A 17,491-nucleotide genomic window follows, 5' to 3' on the forward strand; every position below is an offset into this window, starting at 1 on the left:
ATTGGAAACAGCCGTCTGGGAGGCAGGCTCCCCATTCTGCAGTAGTCTTCAGTTATTTTCTGAGGAGATGAGTAATGTGTTTGATCGCTCCAAACATGGAAGAGAGGCTGCCCGTGGAATGTTACACATGCACAGGGGCGCAAATCTGTGTCAGATTACGCCATAGAATTCCGGACCCTAGCCAACTCCAGCGACTGGTACTCGGAGGCACAGAACAACACCTTCCTGAACGGCCTCTTCGTAGGCATCAAAAATGAACTGGTAACCCAGAACCTTCCTTCCCACCTTTGAAACTCTGGTGGATTTGTCCTTCCATATTGATGTTTACCTTCAGCAGCGCCGCAGAGGGAGAGGTTCCAGAGAGGCCCTGGGGGCACTAGGTGACATCCAAGGTCCATTCATTCTACATTGCCCTGCCGTTTACACCCATCTCCATCTACAATTCCCGTTGCAGAACCCAAAGCTTGAAGGTTGACAGAAACCTACTGACACCGACTGAAAGACAATGGAGAATTAGCACCCGTTCCTGTGGCAAACCAAACCGTTTCACCCCTACCTGCCCGGTAAAAGCCAAGCGCCAACCGGTAGGAAGAGGAGTACTGCTGAGCGTGACCCCTGTCCGGCCCTCCACGATGCCACTCACTCTCCTACCTGCTTCTCTGGATTGTGGCGTCCAAAGGCGAGCACTCTTCGTCTTGGTCTATTCTGGTGCGAAGGTTTTTTTTTTCTGGATTCCAGATTGGCTGCCCAATGGGGATTATCCACGTCCGCTCTCCAGTCACCACTGGTGACCAAAGGCTTGAACGATCAGAGACTGGCTAACATCACGCATGTCATGGCCCCGGTGAGTCTATGTTTAACCAGCAGCCATCATGAACAGTTAACCCTTTTTGTCAGGTTGGAGACCGGTGACTAGTGGTGTGCCTCAGCGATCTGTACTGGGTCCAATGTTGTTTGTCATATACATTAATGATCTGTATGATGGGGTGGTAAATTGGATTAGTAAGTATGCAGATGTTACTGAGATAGGTGGCGTTGTGGATAATGAAGTAGGTTTTCAAAGTTTTCAGAGAGATTTAGGCCAGTTAGTAGAGTGGGCTGAACGATGGCAGATGGAGTTTAATGCTAATAAGTGTGAGGTGCTACATTTTGGAAGGACTAATCAAAATAGGACATACATGATAAATGGTAGAGCACTGAGGAATGCAGTAGAACAGAGTGGTCTCGCAATAATGGGGCATAGTTCACTGAACGTGGAATCCCATTTGGATAGGGTGGTGAAGAAAGTTTTTGGTATGCTGGCCTTTATAAATCAAAGCATTGAGTATAGGAGTTGAGGTGTAATGTTAAAATTGTACAAGGCATTGGTGAGGCCAAATTTGGAGTATTGCATACAGAGCTAGTCACCAAATAATAGGAAATATGTCGACAAAATAGAGAGAGTACTGAGGAGATTTACAAGAATGTTACCTGGGATTCAGCACCTCACTTGCAGAGAAAGGTTGAACAAGTTAGATTTTTATTCTTTGGAGCGTGGAAGGTTAAGGGGGGACTTGACAGAGGTATTTAAAATTATGAGCAGGATAGATTTGACGTGGATAGGCTTTTTTCCTTTGAGAGTAGGGGGGGGATTCAAACAAGAGGACGAGAGTTGAGAGTTAGGGGGCAAAAGTTTAGGGGTAAACCGAGGGGGAACTTCTTTCCTCAAAGAGCGGCAGCTGTGTGGAACGAGCTTCCAGTAGAAGTGGAAGAGGCAGGTTCGATATTGTCATTTAAAATAAAATTGCATAGGTATATGGACAGGAAAGGAATGGAGGGTTATGGGCTTAGTGCAGGTCGTTGGGACTAGGTGAAAGTAAGCGTTCGGCACGGACTAGAAGGGCCGAGATGGCCTGTTTCCGTGCTGTAATTGTTATGTGGTTATATGGTTTATGTTAATGACTCTCTTCTAGCTCCCATTGTCGTTGGCCATCCCTGGTTGGTTAAACACAACTCCCATATTGACTAGCTCCGTCGCAAGATTGTAGGATGGGGCCCATTCTGTTACTCCGACTTCATCCGCCATGCTCAGATCCCCTTGCCTCCATGCCGTGATCTCCCAGGAGGAATTTCCGGAGCTCAGTGCCATCCCTTCTGAATACATAGACTTCGAGGCTGTGCTTAGCAATTCCCGGGCCACTTCCCTACCGTCTCATCGTCCATGTGATTGCGTTATTGATCTCTTGCCTGACACATCTCCCCCAAGGGGCGCCTGTATTCCCTGTCCGTGCGTGAAACAGATGCCTTGAGTAAGTACAATCAAGAGTATCTGGCTGCAGGCATCATCTGTCCGTCTTCCTCCCCCGCTGTTACCGGTTTTATCGTTGTTGAAAAGAAATACGGCTCCTTACATGCATGCATTGATTACCGGGGACTGAATGAAGTCACTGTTAAGAACCGTTACCCTCTTCCGTTCATGATCTCGGTATTTGACCTACTGTAGGAGCCTCAGTTTTCACTATGTTTGATATCCATAACGCCTAGCATTTTATTCGCATTGGCAAAGGGGACGAGTGAAAGAAGGCCAACAACATCACCTCAGGCTATTACGAGTGCCTGGTCATGGCATTAGGTCTCACAAATGTTCCTGCCAAATTCCAAACCCTAGTAAATCACATTCTGAGGGACTAGATGAACCTTTTTTTTTTTGGCGTATCTCGACGACATTTCGATCTTTTTCTAAGTTCATCTGAACACACCGATCACGTCCACAGAGTTTTTCAGTGCCTTCTAGAGAACCGACTCTTTGTGAAGGCTATGAAATGTTAATTTCATCACATTACCGTCTCCGTCCTGGAGTATGTAATTTCGGGCGGTTCCATTCAGATGGACCAACAGAAAGTCAAGGCGCTAGTCAAATGGCCCTGACCTTCGACTCGTCGGAAGTTGCAACGCTTCTTGGGGTTTGCTAGCTTCTGCCGCCGCTTCATCAGAAATTTTAGGGCACTGGCTGCACCACTTACTGTTCTTAGCTCATCTGATGTCAGATTCACCTGGTTCACTTCTGCTGAAAGAGCATTCTCTGACTGAAGGAACGTTCCTACTCCGTCCCCATCTTGTTTCAACCCGATACCAACCGGCAGTTCATTGTGGAAGTGGATGCTTCTGACGTTATCTTAGGAGCTGTTCTCTCTCAGCGCTCAGCCAAGGATGAAAAGGTATAGCCCTGCGCCTTCTGCGCTCACTGCCTCACTCCCACGGAGCAGAATTACGATGTCGGAAACCGGGAGCTGCTGGATGTGAAGCTAGCTCTGGAGGAGTGGCGGCATTGGCTGGAGGGAGCAAAGGTGCCATTCTTAGTGTGGGCTGACAAGAATCTAGAATATATCCGTGCAGTGTTTTCCACAGGAATACATCCAAAAATGTAAACTACCCTGGTTAAGAATTCTATTGCTACGCTGTAGGTATTTTATTGAGCAGCTTTCTACAAAAGCAGTGTCTCATGCTGGTAGAATGCTTTGGCTTCGGCTGAATAGTATAGAGCCCTGCAGTTCAGCTTAGGAATGTTGTGTCAGCCATGAAGATATTTGGATCTGAGAGAAAGTTCTAGAGAGAGCGGGGCGGAGGAAGATCTGTGACGAAAGTTTGGTATATTTTTGACGGGAGCTGCGGGGCGGGATCGATGGGAGGATGCGGCTGGATGTCATGGGTTAGAAATCAAGAAGTGTTTTGTGCTGATGGATAGCTCCAAGGGGGCGGAGGAATACCCCTGAAAGAGAACCAGTTTGTTCGAGGTGGACTTCGAGGGAAGTTGAAATTGTGACAGGTGCTTTCACGCAGACGGTAAGTTTGGAGTCGTGAGTGATCGTTGCACACGGCTTTGGAAGAGACGAGTTACAACGGTCATGTACTCAATTAGATTAGCTGAACTGTAATGGACACTTTTATTTCTTTCTTCCATTCCTTGCTTACTTTTAGTAACCGTTCGATAATACTAAAATTGGTAAATATGCATTCTTTATCATTTTGTATGGTGTGCGGTCTGTTATTTCTTGCCGACTGATAATCGTGGATAGCAATACTTACACAACATTCGCTCGATTCAAGATCAATTTCATCACAACATCATGACATTCCTGTTTGGTTGAATCTGTCAAATGACACAGACCCTAGACGTATACTGTTTATGAAAGGAGGCTTTATCACTGCTGAGTCACGTGGCTGTTAGCGGAGTTAGCTAACGAGCCAAGTCTGTATACGAGCTCGGTCAGAGGGTGCAATAGGAAGACCAATTTGGTATAGAAATTGTCATTCGCAAAGACTGTCTGCTTTCTTTTGCGAAAACATGATTGCTGAATGTCTGTGAGTGGCAGCCGTGAGGAAAGTATAAGGAAGAGCCAATTTATTCTCGATTTTTCCATCTTTTTCAGGCACTCACAAGTGTATGGTAGATAGCTGGCAACTATATGGTTCAAGATGTTGGATGTAAATGACAACTCGCCAATGTTCATGTATTATCTGATCTCTTCCTTTCGTAGCAGATTTCTCCTTGCCAAACGCAAAATTGAGAGGGATATCACAATACACATTTCCACTATGAACTGAACTCAAGTGCTCGCTTTACTATGAACACTTTCGAAGAACATACATGGGAAGCGGTAGGAGTAAATACAAATTTCTAGGATTGCATTTATATAATATATACTGGATTTTTTAAAAAAAAGGTCATGGGGAGTTCAGAGGTCATACTGTTTCGAAGGATTGCTTATGAATTAGAGTGACGTAGATTGGGTAATGCAGTTCTTTACTTAGTTGTAGGTGTCAATATAGTTTCTGGAACAATGAATGATGACAATGATAACTCTGCACTGAGCAATGCAATGTTTGCAATCCCAAAATGCTGTAACAAATCATCAGGTCGGACGGCATTTATGGAAGTGAATAGAAAGGATGTGCTTGACCAGCTGAGTTTCTAGAGCATTTTCTGTGCTTTGCTTTCGATTACCTACATGGAAACATAGAGAAAAATAGAACTCTTACCAAAGAATACAGGCCCTTCGCCCCACAAAGCTGTGCCGAACATGTCCTTACCTTAGAAATTACCTCGGGTTACCCATAATCCTCTGTTTTTCCGGAACTCCATGTATCTGTCCAGGAATCTTTTAAATGACCCTATCGTATCCGGCTCCACCACCGTCGCCGGCAGCCCATTTCACGCACTTACCACTCTCTGTTTAAGAAAAAAAACATATCCTGCCATCTCCTCTGTACCTATTACCAAGCACTTAAAACTGTGCCCTCTCGTGCTAGCCATTTCAGCCTTGGCAAAAAGCCTCCGATTATCCACACAATCAATGCCTCTCTTCATTTTATACACCTCTCTTAGGTCATCTATCATCCTCCACGTTCCAAAGGAAAAAATGCCTAGTTCACTCAATCTATTCTCATAAAACATCCCCCCCCCCCCCCTATCCTGGCAACATCCTTGTAAATCTCCCATTTCTGTAGTTTCTTTGTCCTTCCTGAAGTGAGGCGACCAGAACTGAGCACAGTACTCCAAGTAGAGTTTGACGAGGGTCCTAGAGAGCTGCAACATTATCTCTCGGCTCTTAAATGCTATCCCACGATTGATGAAGGCCAATGCACCGTATGCCTTCTTAACCACAGAAGCTTTGAGTGTCCTGTGGACTCTGACCCGAAGATCCATCTGATCCTCCACACTGCCAAGAGTCTTACCATTAGTACTGTATTCTGTCATCGTATTTGTCCTATCAAAATGAACCACCTCACCGCTATCTGGGTTGAACTCCATCTGCCACCTTTCAGTCCAGTTTTGCATCCTATCAATGTCCCGCTGTAAACTCTGACAGCCCTTCACACCCTCCACAAAACACAACCGTTGTGCCATCAGCAAATTTACTAACCCATCCCTCCTCTTTCTCATTCAGCTCTTTTATAAATATCACGAAGAGAAGGATTTCCAGAACAGATCCTTGATGCACACTACTGGTCACCGACCTCCATGCAGAATATGCCCCATCTACAACCATCTGCAGAATCTCCTGTGTTTATAAAATGCAAATAGGTGTTAATTTTCCAATTTTTGTTGCCACAGTAAATGTTCTGGGTTGCAATTTTGGTGAAAACAGAAAACACAGTTCGTGTCACCTTAAAAATTCAACCTAAATTAAATTCCGTTTTCTCATTAACGAGACATAAGATCGTATGACCATTCGCATGTATGTGATGGCTATTACATCGCCATGACATTTCATTTAGTAACGATAATTTTCCCATAAAAACAATGGTAATCCGCATTGTAAACAACAATCTTCTTAGGTGCATTAGATAGAATTCTATTTTTTGCTTGCATCTGTCCTTGTTAATGATCTGTCCAAGTATCGACTTTTGGTGAGTTCCGCACTTTACGTCACATGAAATAAAAGGAAGACAATGTAATTACCTTAGTGCTTACGTGTCAATTCGAGTCTGTCTAAAGAAAAGCAGTTAACTTTTCAGACTGCACGCCACTTGTTAAAAGATGTTATTAGTCAGATCACGCAGATTAACTCTCCAACATCTCGAATAACCCAACGGTTAGAAACCTGAAGGAAGTCAACTACAGATCGGCGTGCAGATTCGGAGAAGAGCATTGTAAATAAAAAAGTCTGATTCCGTTATGGAAGTAGGTTTCTAGCCATAGTGTAATTGGTATACTTGTGAGTCTTTCACACAGTATGATTTCTAATAGTGGACATCTTCCTCATTCATCTTTGTTGCAACCGCAACAAGCCAATTACCCGGCGGCCAAACCGTTTAATTCAGATTCCCATTCCCGTTCAGATATGCAGGTTCACTGACTGCTGTGTGTCAAGATGAGACCATCCTCAGACTAGAGGAGAAGTACCTTATCGTCGTGTTGAAGGTATAAGGAATAGTCAGCTTATTCTCGATTTATTCAATCCTTCGTGAAGCTCGTCGAAGAAATTTTTTGAGAGCTAATGCGTTGTCAACTGTAATGTATAAGATATTGGTTATAAATAACAACTCGCCTCGAAACCCATGGCATTAATATCGATTTTTTTCTTCCCGTGGGAAGAAAAGATCCCAGCCCTCCCCTCTTTTCCTATTTCCCCGTTGTGAGTTTTCATCTCTTCTCACCGAGCTATCACTTCCCGCTGGGTCACCTCCTACATCCCTTTATCCTGTAGTCCACTCTCCTCTCCTATCAGCTTCCTTCTTCTCCAGCCCTTGACCTTTCCCACCCAACTTTGCTTCACTTACCATAGAACAGATAAATTTACAGCACGTTACAGGCCCTTCAGCCCACAATTATCTGACGACCATTTAACTTACCCAAGAAACTGCCTAGAATTTCCAAAGCGCTTAGCTCTCTATTTTGCTAAGCTCCAGGTACCGATCTAAGAGGCTCTTAAAAGACCCCATTGTATACACTGCAGCACCGCCGCTGACAGTGCATTCCAGACACCCACCGCTCTCTTTGTAAGAAGCTTAGCCCTGACATCAGCTGGTACCTATTTCCAAACACCTTAAAACTAAAATGTGTTAGCCATATCAGCCCTGGGGAATAACAAGGTCTCTGGATATCCACGCGATCAATTCCCCTCATTATCTTATTCACCTCTATGGGTCACCTCTCATCCTCCATCGCTCCGAGGAGAAAAAGCCAAGTACACTCAACCTATTTTCGTACCTTACTCCCTCCAATACAGGTAAAACCTTGTAAATTTCTCTGCACTCTCTCTATCGTACGTATTCACATCCTTCCAGTAGTGTGGTGACCAGAAATGAACAGAGTACCCCAAGTGGGCTCTGACCAATCTAGCTGTTACATTACAGCACAGCTCCTGAATTCAGTCCCGCGATTGATGAATGCCAGCACAGCATACGCTTTCATAACAACACTGTCAAACTGCGCAGCATCTTTGAATGTCCTATCGACACCGACCCCAAGATTTCTCAGAACGTCCACACTGCCAGGAATCTTACCATTTAGGTTATATTAGGACTTCAAATTCGACCTACCAAAATGAACCACTTCACACTTATCTGTGTTCAAGCCTATCTGACAGGTCTCAGTTAAGTTCTGCATCCTATCGATGTTCCTCTGTAACCTCTGAAAACCCTCTAGACTATCCATCACACCCCAACCTTCGTGTCATCAACAAAAGTACTAAGTCACCCATCTACTTCTTCATCCAGGTCATTTATAAAAGTCATAAAGACGAGGGGTCCCAGAACATATTCCTGCAGAGATCCATTAGTCACCGACCTCCATGCAGAATGCCAACCATCTAGAACCACCGTTTGCCTTCTTTTGGCAATCCAATTCTGGATCCACAAAGCAAAGTCTCCTTGGAACCTATGCCTCCTTACTCATTAAGGAGCCTTGCATTGGGAACATTATTAAATGCCTTACTGAAATCCATATATATCTCTTCCACTGCTCTACCTTCATCAGTGTGTTTTGTTACATTCTCACAGAATTCAATTACTTTCAATCTCGCCTAATTACCCTCCCTCGCCCTTATATTCTGGCGTCTTTCCACTTATGCTGAGGAAGGGTTTCGCCGGAAAAGTCGAATGTTTATTCATTTGCTTAGATACCACCGGACTGGCTGAGTTTCTGCCACATTTGATGTGTATTGTTTATGATTCCTGAATCGTTTTGAACTTGAATTATGTAGAAGTCCAGCATGCAATGCAATACTTCTGGTAAATCACCCAAGGGTCAATTTATTTATAAATTAGCCTATGGTTATTTTATGCATGATAGTTTACACAGATCAGCGTTTTCACATAAGCCGGTACATGGAATAGAAATACCTTCCAGAAATCCGGGGAATTTTAACTGCGCACCGTTAAATCTAGATATTTGACTGAAGGCAGTGCGGCTTTAAGAAACATTTGATGCAGTAATGGGTAAGGACTCTTTGTGTCGCTGTCTACCAATAGAGACGCAGAGAGCGAGGGAGAAAGATCTACCTCTCCCTTTTTCGGCATTGCTACGGTGGAAACAAGCATAGGGAAAGCAAACGCTCTCGGGACTTAATTCCCGTATCTCCTTCAAAAGAAGCTCTAGGTATGAGTTTTCACTTTCATAAGATTATACTGACAATGTTGTGTCCTATTTTGCTGGTTTAGTGAGATCGACTTCAGCTAATCGATTGATACAAATTCAAGACAATTTCGTTAATCCAATCTAGGGAAAACATGGCGACAGAACTCAGCCACGGATTGTCTTTCATTCACCTTGTGTGCGCTTTGCATCTCGTTTGTGGTGAAATTCGGTACTCGATTCCCGAAGAACAAGAGCTCGGAGCATTCGTTGGGAACATTGCTGAGGATTTAAGCCTAAGCATTACAGAAATAACTGACCGAAAACTCAGACTTCTCTCCGATGAAAAGCTTCAGCTACTGAAGGTAAACATGCACAATGGTATTTTAGTTGTTAAAGAGCGAATAGACAGGGATGCCCTCTGCAAGCAAATGTCTACCTGCTCTATTTCATATGATGCAGCTTTAGAAAATCCTTTAGAACTGCATCGCGTTGACGTGGAGATAGTAGATATAAATGATAATGCGCCAAGGTTTAGGGAAAACAAGTACAATATACGTATCTCTGAATTGACCGCAATAGGCGCACTCTTTCCACTCGATAGAGCGCAGGATGCCGACGTGGGAGTGAATGCAGTTATTTCATACAAAATCAACTCAAATAAGCACTTCGGACTGAATGAAAAGGAAGTAGACGATGGAAGTAAAATTACAGAACTAATATTGCAAAAACCTCTCGACCGGGAACAGAAGTCAGAATTCCATGTAATACTGACGGCCATTGACTGTGGGATTCCTCCGAGATCTGGCACAGCAGAAATCATTATATCTATCGTGGATGCCAATGATAATGCTCCTGTATTCGAACGCCATACATATCGTGTTAGTATTACGGAGAACGCACCAACTGGTACCATGGTGACCAAAATAAAGGCTGCTGATTTAGATGAAGGAGCAAATGGTGAAATAAATTATTCTTTCAGTGCACACGTTTCTCAAAGTGTTCGAGAGTTATTTACTTTGGACACAGAAACTGGGCAGATTTATGTGAATGGAACACTGGACTACGAAGCAGAAAACGTTTATGAAATTGAAGTACAGGCTGTGGACAAGGGTGTACCGGCATTAAGTGGCCGCGCTAAAATTATCGTTCATTTAACTGATGTTAATGATAACGCTCCGGAAATACGGGTGACATCAATATCCAGCAATGTGCGGGAAGATGATGCCCTCGGGACTGTCGTCGCTATAATCAGTGTTACAGATCGCGATTCTGGCGAGAATGGGCAAATACGTTGTCAGATTCCCACTAATGTCCCCTTTAAACTACAGAAGTCTCTGAATAACCAGTTCAAGTTGATCGTTAACAATGCTATGGACCGCGAAAGCATTCCGCTGTATAACATCCCTATTACAGCCTGGGATGCAGGGCTACCCTCGCTTTCTGCAAACAAAACCTTATTCATTTCAGTCTCAGATATTAACGATAACGTACCGAAGTTTACACAATCTTCGTACCAGGTGTTTGTCATGGAAAACAACCCACCGGGTGGATCTATATTTACTGTTACAGCTTTGGACCCAGATTTTGACAAAAATGGCAAGGTATCATATACTCTTGTGGGGAGTACCATTGGTGATGCTTTTCTATCAGACGCAGTATCCGTTAACTCAGAAAGTGGTTGCATTTACGCTCTGCGCTCTTTTGACTACGAAAAGCTGAAGAATTTCCAATTCAAAGTTCAAGCGTCTGATTCTGGATCTCCTGCAATGACCAGCACCGCCACAGTGAAGGTAGTGATTTTAGACCAAAATGACAATGCTCCAGTGATAGTTTCTCCTTCCAAACCGAACAATTCAGCGGCGACTCAGATTGTGCCCCACTCCCCATATCCAGGAATGATTGTTTCAAAGATAACAGCAACTGATGCAGATTCCGGGCAGAACTCACGTCTTTGCTACCAACTTTTGGAAGCAACAGATCGCACGTTGTTCACTGTAGGACTTCTCTCTGGGGAAATCAGGACGTCCCGAAGGTTTCAGAATGATGATCGTCGTAAGCATAGACTAGTAATCTTGGTGAAAGACAATGGACAACCGAGTCTTTCCAGTACAGTTACAGTTGTGTTTTCATTCTTGAGCAACGCTACTGAAAACTTCTCGGAACTAACAAATAAGCCAAAAGATCAGCTGCTTTTCTCCGACTTAAATTTGATATTGATAATTGGGTTAGGGTCAACTTCCTGCACATTTCTTCTCATAATAGTTTTGCTGGTATTTATCAAATGTAATCAGGATAAAAATATTTACGATTACAGTTGTAGAATCTGCTGTCACAGCTGTGTAAATTCTAATGATGACTCTAATCGCAGAGCAGTGTCGAAAGCAGTTCTGAATTATGCCGGTGCTGGACAGACGTTGCCCATTGGGGAATCGTATAACTACACCGTTACACTGTCACCTGATTCATCGAATAGCGATTTCTTGTTCTTAAAACCACATCAGCCTACATTGCCTCTTGAGGAATTTCAACGTTCTTGATTCGGAAAAATAATTCGAAAGCCGTTTTCCTTCAGTTTATATGTAAGATCAATCGAACCTGTGGCACAGTAAGTTCAGAGTAACGATACATTGATACATTTGTTAATGCTTGTGAAATTATTTTGCTTGACGCATACAGTTGTGCTGTTCATATAAGTTGGATGTTCTGTGATAATGAAAGCTGAAAAGGATACTTTTCTTTTAGTTAATTGACATAAAGTATTCTATCCAATAGCAATATATCAGCAATACGATTGCAATTCAATTTTCTTTGCTCGTAGCAATTATTACTACATTTTATTTCCTGATTTCCATGTTCTTTCTAATAAAATATTTAATACTTAAACTAATTTCTCTTTAATTCCAATGTTTGATATATCAATTTGTTCAGGTTCTCACGAGAACGCGTTCGGCCGTATAATGACGCAGCAGTTAATAAAGTTGTAGCACAGGTCCAAACTCGTAATTCAGTCTTCGCCTTTACGGTCTGGTGTCCCCAGGTTGTCCAAGTGATTAATGCTGTTGCCCGGCTGCTCTGGCTTCCATTCTCAAACCCGTAACTAGGGGTTTGCAGCCACTCTAAAATCCCCCGCATTCAGGTGACCGTGGATGTTTTGTCCGTCATGCAAGCAGGAAATATTAGTTTGTGTGGTAGAGTGCTTGATGGTCAGCGCGAACGCAATTGGCTGAATAATCTCTATGCCTCAATTTTGAATACTATCAACATCGCTGCTTTACGTGGCGTCCCTGGGATGCGCCCAGTATTCCATTCTTTGGAAACAACAAGGAATAAATATTTTGTATATAAAGTCGCCCATATCAAAGCCAGAATCTATTGCTGATATCCGGTGTCCTTTCGGAATTGGGACATAGAACTTAGTCATGAAGCATTTCAGGATATGGGTGATTCTTAGCAGGGTAGATTGGCTATGAGGATCTGAGATCTTGTCAAATACATGCTATTATATTGTCACAAGTTCATAGACTTAAACAATGTAGGAAAGGACCAATCGGACCACCAAATAAAAACCAAACTTTCTCCCCTTCTACATTAATCTCTTTCTCCTGGATTACAATTGAATTTCGCTGTGCCTTGTCTGTTGAGTCTGCCGATATACCAGTAAGTATAGTAAAAGTATCTGATTCTATGATTTCATCTGGTCGGTATTCCAAGTATCAATCGCTTTACATGTAAAGGTAAATTTAATATCCCCTTATCCACTTTAAAACTCAACTCTCACTTTAAAACAACACCCTCCTGTTTTTGATAAGCCTATCGCCTAAGCATGTTTATTACCTCTGCGATCATAATATTACATGTTTAGTTGGTGTCACCCTTACCTTTTGTTTCTCCACAACGTTAGTAATTCTTCAGAACTAAAGTCTCGAAATCAGCAATATCCTTACGAATAATTTTGCACCCTTTCCAACAAGATCACACTTTTCCTATAGTGTGGCGGCCAGAAGAACACAAAATACTCCAAACTCGTCAAAATCAATATTTTCTGAAGTTGACAAATCATCGAAAAAAATATATTTTGGCCAGGATATAAACCCGAGCATGTTATGTTTCTTATTATCCCATCATAGAAATTTGGACTTATTCCGCCGTCTCTCTGTTCATCGGTATTTCTTCGTGTCTTATAATTTACTGCATTTATTCGTCACTTCCTTGCCTTCAAATGTATGCCAACTTACCCTTGTGGATTAAACCCACTTGGATGTACTCTGCACAATTTTCCAACAAATCTGCATCTTGCTGCAGACTTAGAAATGCTTCCTCCCTATCCACAACTCCATCAATTTCGCTTTATTTGTAAACTTAATCAAAAATCCAACATGCACATAAATACCATTAAATCATTTTAATGCAGGGGGTATTATGAACAAAGCGGACGAACTTAGAGCGTGGATCAATACTTGGAGCTACGATGTTGTGGCCGTTACAGAGACTTGCATGGTTCAGGGGCAGGAATGGCTACCCAGAGTGCTCGGCTTTAGATGTTTCCGAAAGGGGAGGCAGGGAGACAAAAGTGGTGGGGGCGTGGCACTGCTGATCAGGGCTATCGTCACGGCTGCAGAAAAGGAGGAAGTCATGGAGGAATTGACTTCTGAGTTTCATTCGGTGAAAGCTACAAATAGGAAGAGGTCAATAAATCTACTGGATGCTTTATAGACCACCCAAGAGTAACGGGGACACCGAGGAGCAGATAGAGAGACAGACTCTAGAACATGCAGTAATAACTAGGTTGTAGTGATGGGAGATTTTAATTTCCCCAATAGTAATTGGTACCTCCCTAGATAGGGTGGAGATTGTTAGGTGTGTTCAGTAAGGGTTCATGACACTGTATGTGGATAAGCCTACAAGAGGAGAGGCTGTATTTGATCTTGTATGGTGAAATGAACCTGGTCAGGTGTCAGGTCTCTCAGTAGGAGAGCATTTTGGAGATAGTGATCATACTTCTATCTCCTTTGCATAGCATTGGAGAGGGATAGGAACAGACAAGTTAGAAAAGCGTTTAATTGGAGAAAAGGGGGAAAAAAAGCTATCAGGTGGAAACTTGGAAGCGTAAATTGGGAGCGGATGTTCTCAGGGAAATCTGCAGCAAATGTTCAGGGGATATTTGCATGGCGTCCTGCATAGGTACGTTCCAATGAGGCGGGGTAAGGATGGTAGGGTACAGGAACCGCGGTGTGCAAAGGCAGTTGAATATCAAGTCAAGAAGAAAAGAAAAGCTTACGAAATCAAAAAACTAGATAATGATAGAGATCTAGAAAATTACAAGGCTAGCAGGAAGGAGCTGACGAATGAAATTGGGAGAGCCAGAAGGTGCCATGAGACGGACTTGGCGAACTTGATTATGGAAAACCCCAATGCATTCTACAAGTATGTGGAGAACAAGAGGAGAAGATGTGAGTGAAAAGGACCAATCAAGTGTGACAGTGAAAAGGTGTATATGGAACCGGAGGAGGTAGCTGAGGTACTTAATTAACATTTTGCTCCTGTGTTCACTACGGGAATACACCTTGGTGATTGTACGGATTTTTTACAACAGACTGAAAAGCTTGAGCACATAGACATTAAGAAAGAGGATGTGCTGGGGCTCTTGGAAAGTATCAAATTGGATAAGTCACCGGGATCGTAAGGGATATACTCCAGGCTACTGTGCGAAACGAGGGAGGAATTTGTTGAGCTTCTGGCAATGATATTTGCATCTTCAATGGGGCTGTGAGAGCTTCCGGAGGATTAAAGGATTGCATATTTTTCCCATATTCATCAAAGGGAATAGAGATAGCCTAGGAATTTAGAAACCACTGACACTTTCTTCAGATCCTGAAAGGCAGAATTTATGAACATTTGGAGAGGCACAATATGAGTAGGAAGGGTCGGTATGGCTTGCTCAAAAGCAGGTCGTGTCTTATGAGCCTGTTTGAAAATTTTGAAGATGTGACTAAACATATTGATGAAAGTAGAGCAGAAGATATAGTGTATATGGATTTCAGCAAGGCATTTGATAAGGTAACCCAAGCAAGGCCTATTGAGAGAGTAAGCAAGCATGGCATCCAAAGAGAGCTTGCTTTGTGAGTCAAGAACTGGCTTGCACACAGAAGGCAAAGAGTGGTTGTAAACGCGTCATATTCTGCATGGAGGTTTGTCACCAGTGGCGTGCCTTGGAACTCTGTTCTGGTACCCCTTCTCTTCGTGATGTTTTTAAATTACCTGGCTGAAGAAGTGGAGGGATAGATTAGTAAATTAACTGATGAAACAAATGTTGGGGTGTTGTGGATAGTGTGGAGAGCTGTCGGATTTTACAGTGGGACATCGATAGGATGAAAAACTGGGCTGAGAAGTGACAGATAGAGTTCAACCCAAATATGTGTGAGGTAGTTAATTTTGGTAGGTCAAATATCATGGCAGAATATGATATTAATGGTAAGAATCTTGGCGGCATAGAGGTTCAAAGGGATCTTAGGGTCCGAGTCCAAAGCTACTGCGTAGGTTGACTCTGTGATTAAGAAAGCATACGGTGTATTGTCCTTCATCTAACATGGGATTAAGTTCAAGAGCCGAGAGATAAAGTTATCGCTATATAGGACCCTGGTCAGATTCCACTTAGAGAACTGTGCTCAGTTTTGATCACCTCACTACAGGCAGGATATGGAAACCATAGAAAAGGTATAAAGGAGTTTTACAAGGATGTTGCCCGGATTGAGGAGCATGCCATATGAAAATACGTTGAGTGAACTTGGCCTTTTCTCCTTGAAACTCCTGATAGAGGTGTATAAAATGATAAGAGGCATTGATCGTATGGATAGTCAGAGACCTTTCCCAGGACTGAAATGGCTAACACGAAAGGACACAGTTTTAAGGTGCTTGGACGTTGGTACTGAGGAGAGGTCAGGGGTAAGTTTATTACGCAGAGTGGTGGGTGCCTGGAATGGGCTGCCGGCGATGGTAGTGAAGGCAGATACAATAGGGCCTTTTAAGAGACGCCTGGGTAGGTACATGAAGCTTAGAAAAATGGAAGGCTGTGGGTAACCCGAGGTAATATCTAAAGTAAGTACATGTTCGGCACAGCATTGTGAGCTGAAGGGTTTGTATTGTGCTGTATGTTTTCTATGTTTCTATGTTAAATCCTTCACATATATCACTGAAGCAAATTTCCCAGCAGTTCCTTACAGCAGTAAAAACAACCGTCTATTCAGGAAAAAAAAAGAATGATTCACAATTGTTCTCTACCTTTTTTCGGACCAGTTAGTTAACTCAGCTTGTAACCTAGGTGCCTGAAATTTCCGGGCGATTTTACCATGTTGTACGTTTTCAATCGCCTCGCAAAATACCATATAAATATTTAGCAGTTTAATTAGAAACGTACGACGCTCTAGGTCTTTTCCACGCCTCAGCTCTGACCTCGGCCCCAGCCACCTCGAGGATGCGACCTCGCCGCCTGCAGTAACCGATGGCCACAGTAGACCAGTATTTTATGCATTCTGCTGACCTCAGGTCCACATATCTCGGCTCTTGTTTCTGCCCCTCCCAACTATATCCTTTTATCTTCACACGCTCTCTATTCCCTTTCATTTTCATGACCAATGCCGTTTTATTTCACACGTCAGAAAAGGATTCATATTCTCTACTAGTTTATTCACAACAGACATAATCAGCTTCCCTCCACAGCCACACTCCTCCGGTTAGCAGAAATGGTAATTAGCTTCAATGTTGTTTTTGTTTTCTTTCAGCAGCTCCCAGCCCTCTAAGCCAGTGGTGTAACTATAGACACTCGAATGGGCCCCAGTGCTGCCTACCATTCTGCTGGCTACATGGAACTCTCCAAGTTTCAAGACTAAACAGTAACGCTCCAAAAAGCCTTCCCCACTACATTGATTATATATTTTTGATAGACCCTGCAACAATGCTTAGCTGGTCAACTTCATCAACCTCTGTCCAACTTTAACACTGCCTTGAATTTTAGATGGTCAATTTCTGACAACTCTTACAATTTTTTTCACCTCTGTCTCCATCTCTAGTGACAAATTATCTACCGACATCTTTTCAAAACCAACTCACTTACAGTTGTCTTGACTATGGTCTTTCCCTCGTTGTCATTGCAAACGTACTAAGAGTTAATACGCCTGCCCTTCACCAGCTCCATCACCACCATTCTGAGAAGTAAACAATCCTTCCACTAAGTCCGTTCTTCTCCTGAGGCTGTCGAGGATACCGGATTTATTACATCTGGTGCTTCTTCAGCGGCCTCTTCAACATTGGTGATACTCGACGCAGACTGCAAGATTATTTTATCGATCATCTTCACGCCAGCTTCCAAAGCAACTATAATCTTTTAGTGGCCAGCCACTGCATTTCAGCGTTCTATCCCCACTCCGAAATGTC

General features: G+C 43.1%; 1 protein-coding gene across 1 annotated transcript in view; it reads left to right on the top strand.

The window, feature by feature from the left end:
- Window positions 1-17,491, top strand: part of LOC132405243 (uncharacterized) — a 138,050-nt gene that overhangs the window by 47,629 nt on the left and 72,930 nt on the right. Inside the window, 2 exon segments of the mRNA XM_059989927.1 lie at window positions 2,246-2,478; window positions 9,207-11,590. Coding sequence (XP_059845910.1) covers window positions 2,246-2,478; window positions 9,207-11,590 — 2,617 coding nt within the window.

The sequence above is a fragment of the Hypanus sabinus genome, chromosome 15 (genome assembly GCF_030144855.1).
Source record: "Hypanus sabinus isolate sHypSab1 chromosome 15, sHypSab1.hap1, whole genome shotgun sequence".
Lineage (NCBI taxonomy): Eukaryota > Metazoa > Chordata > Chondrichthyes > Myliobatiformes > Dasyatidae > Hypanus > Hypanus sabinus.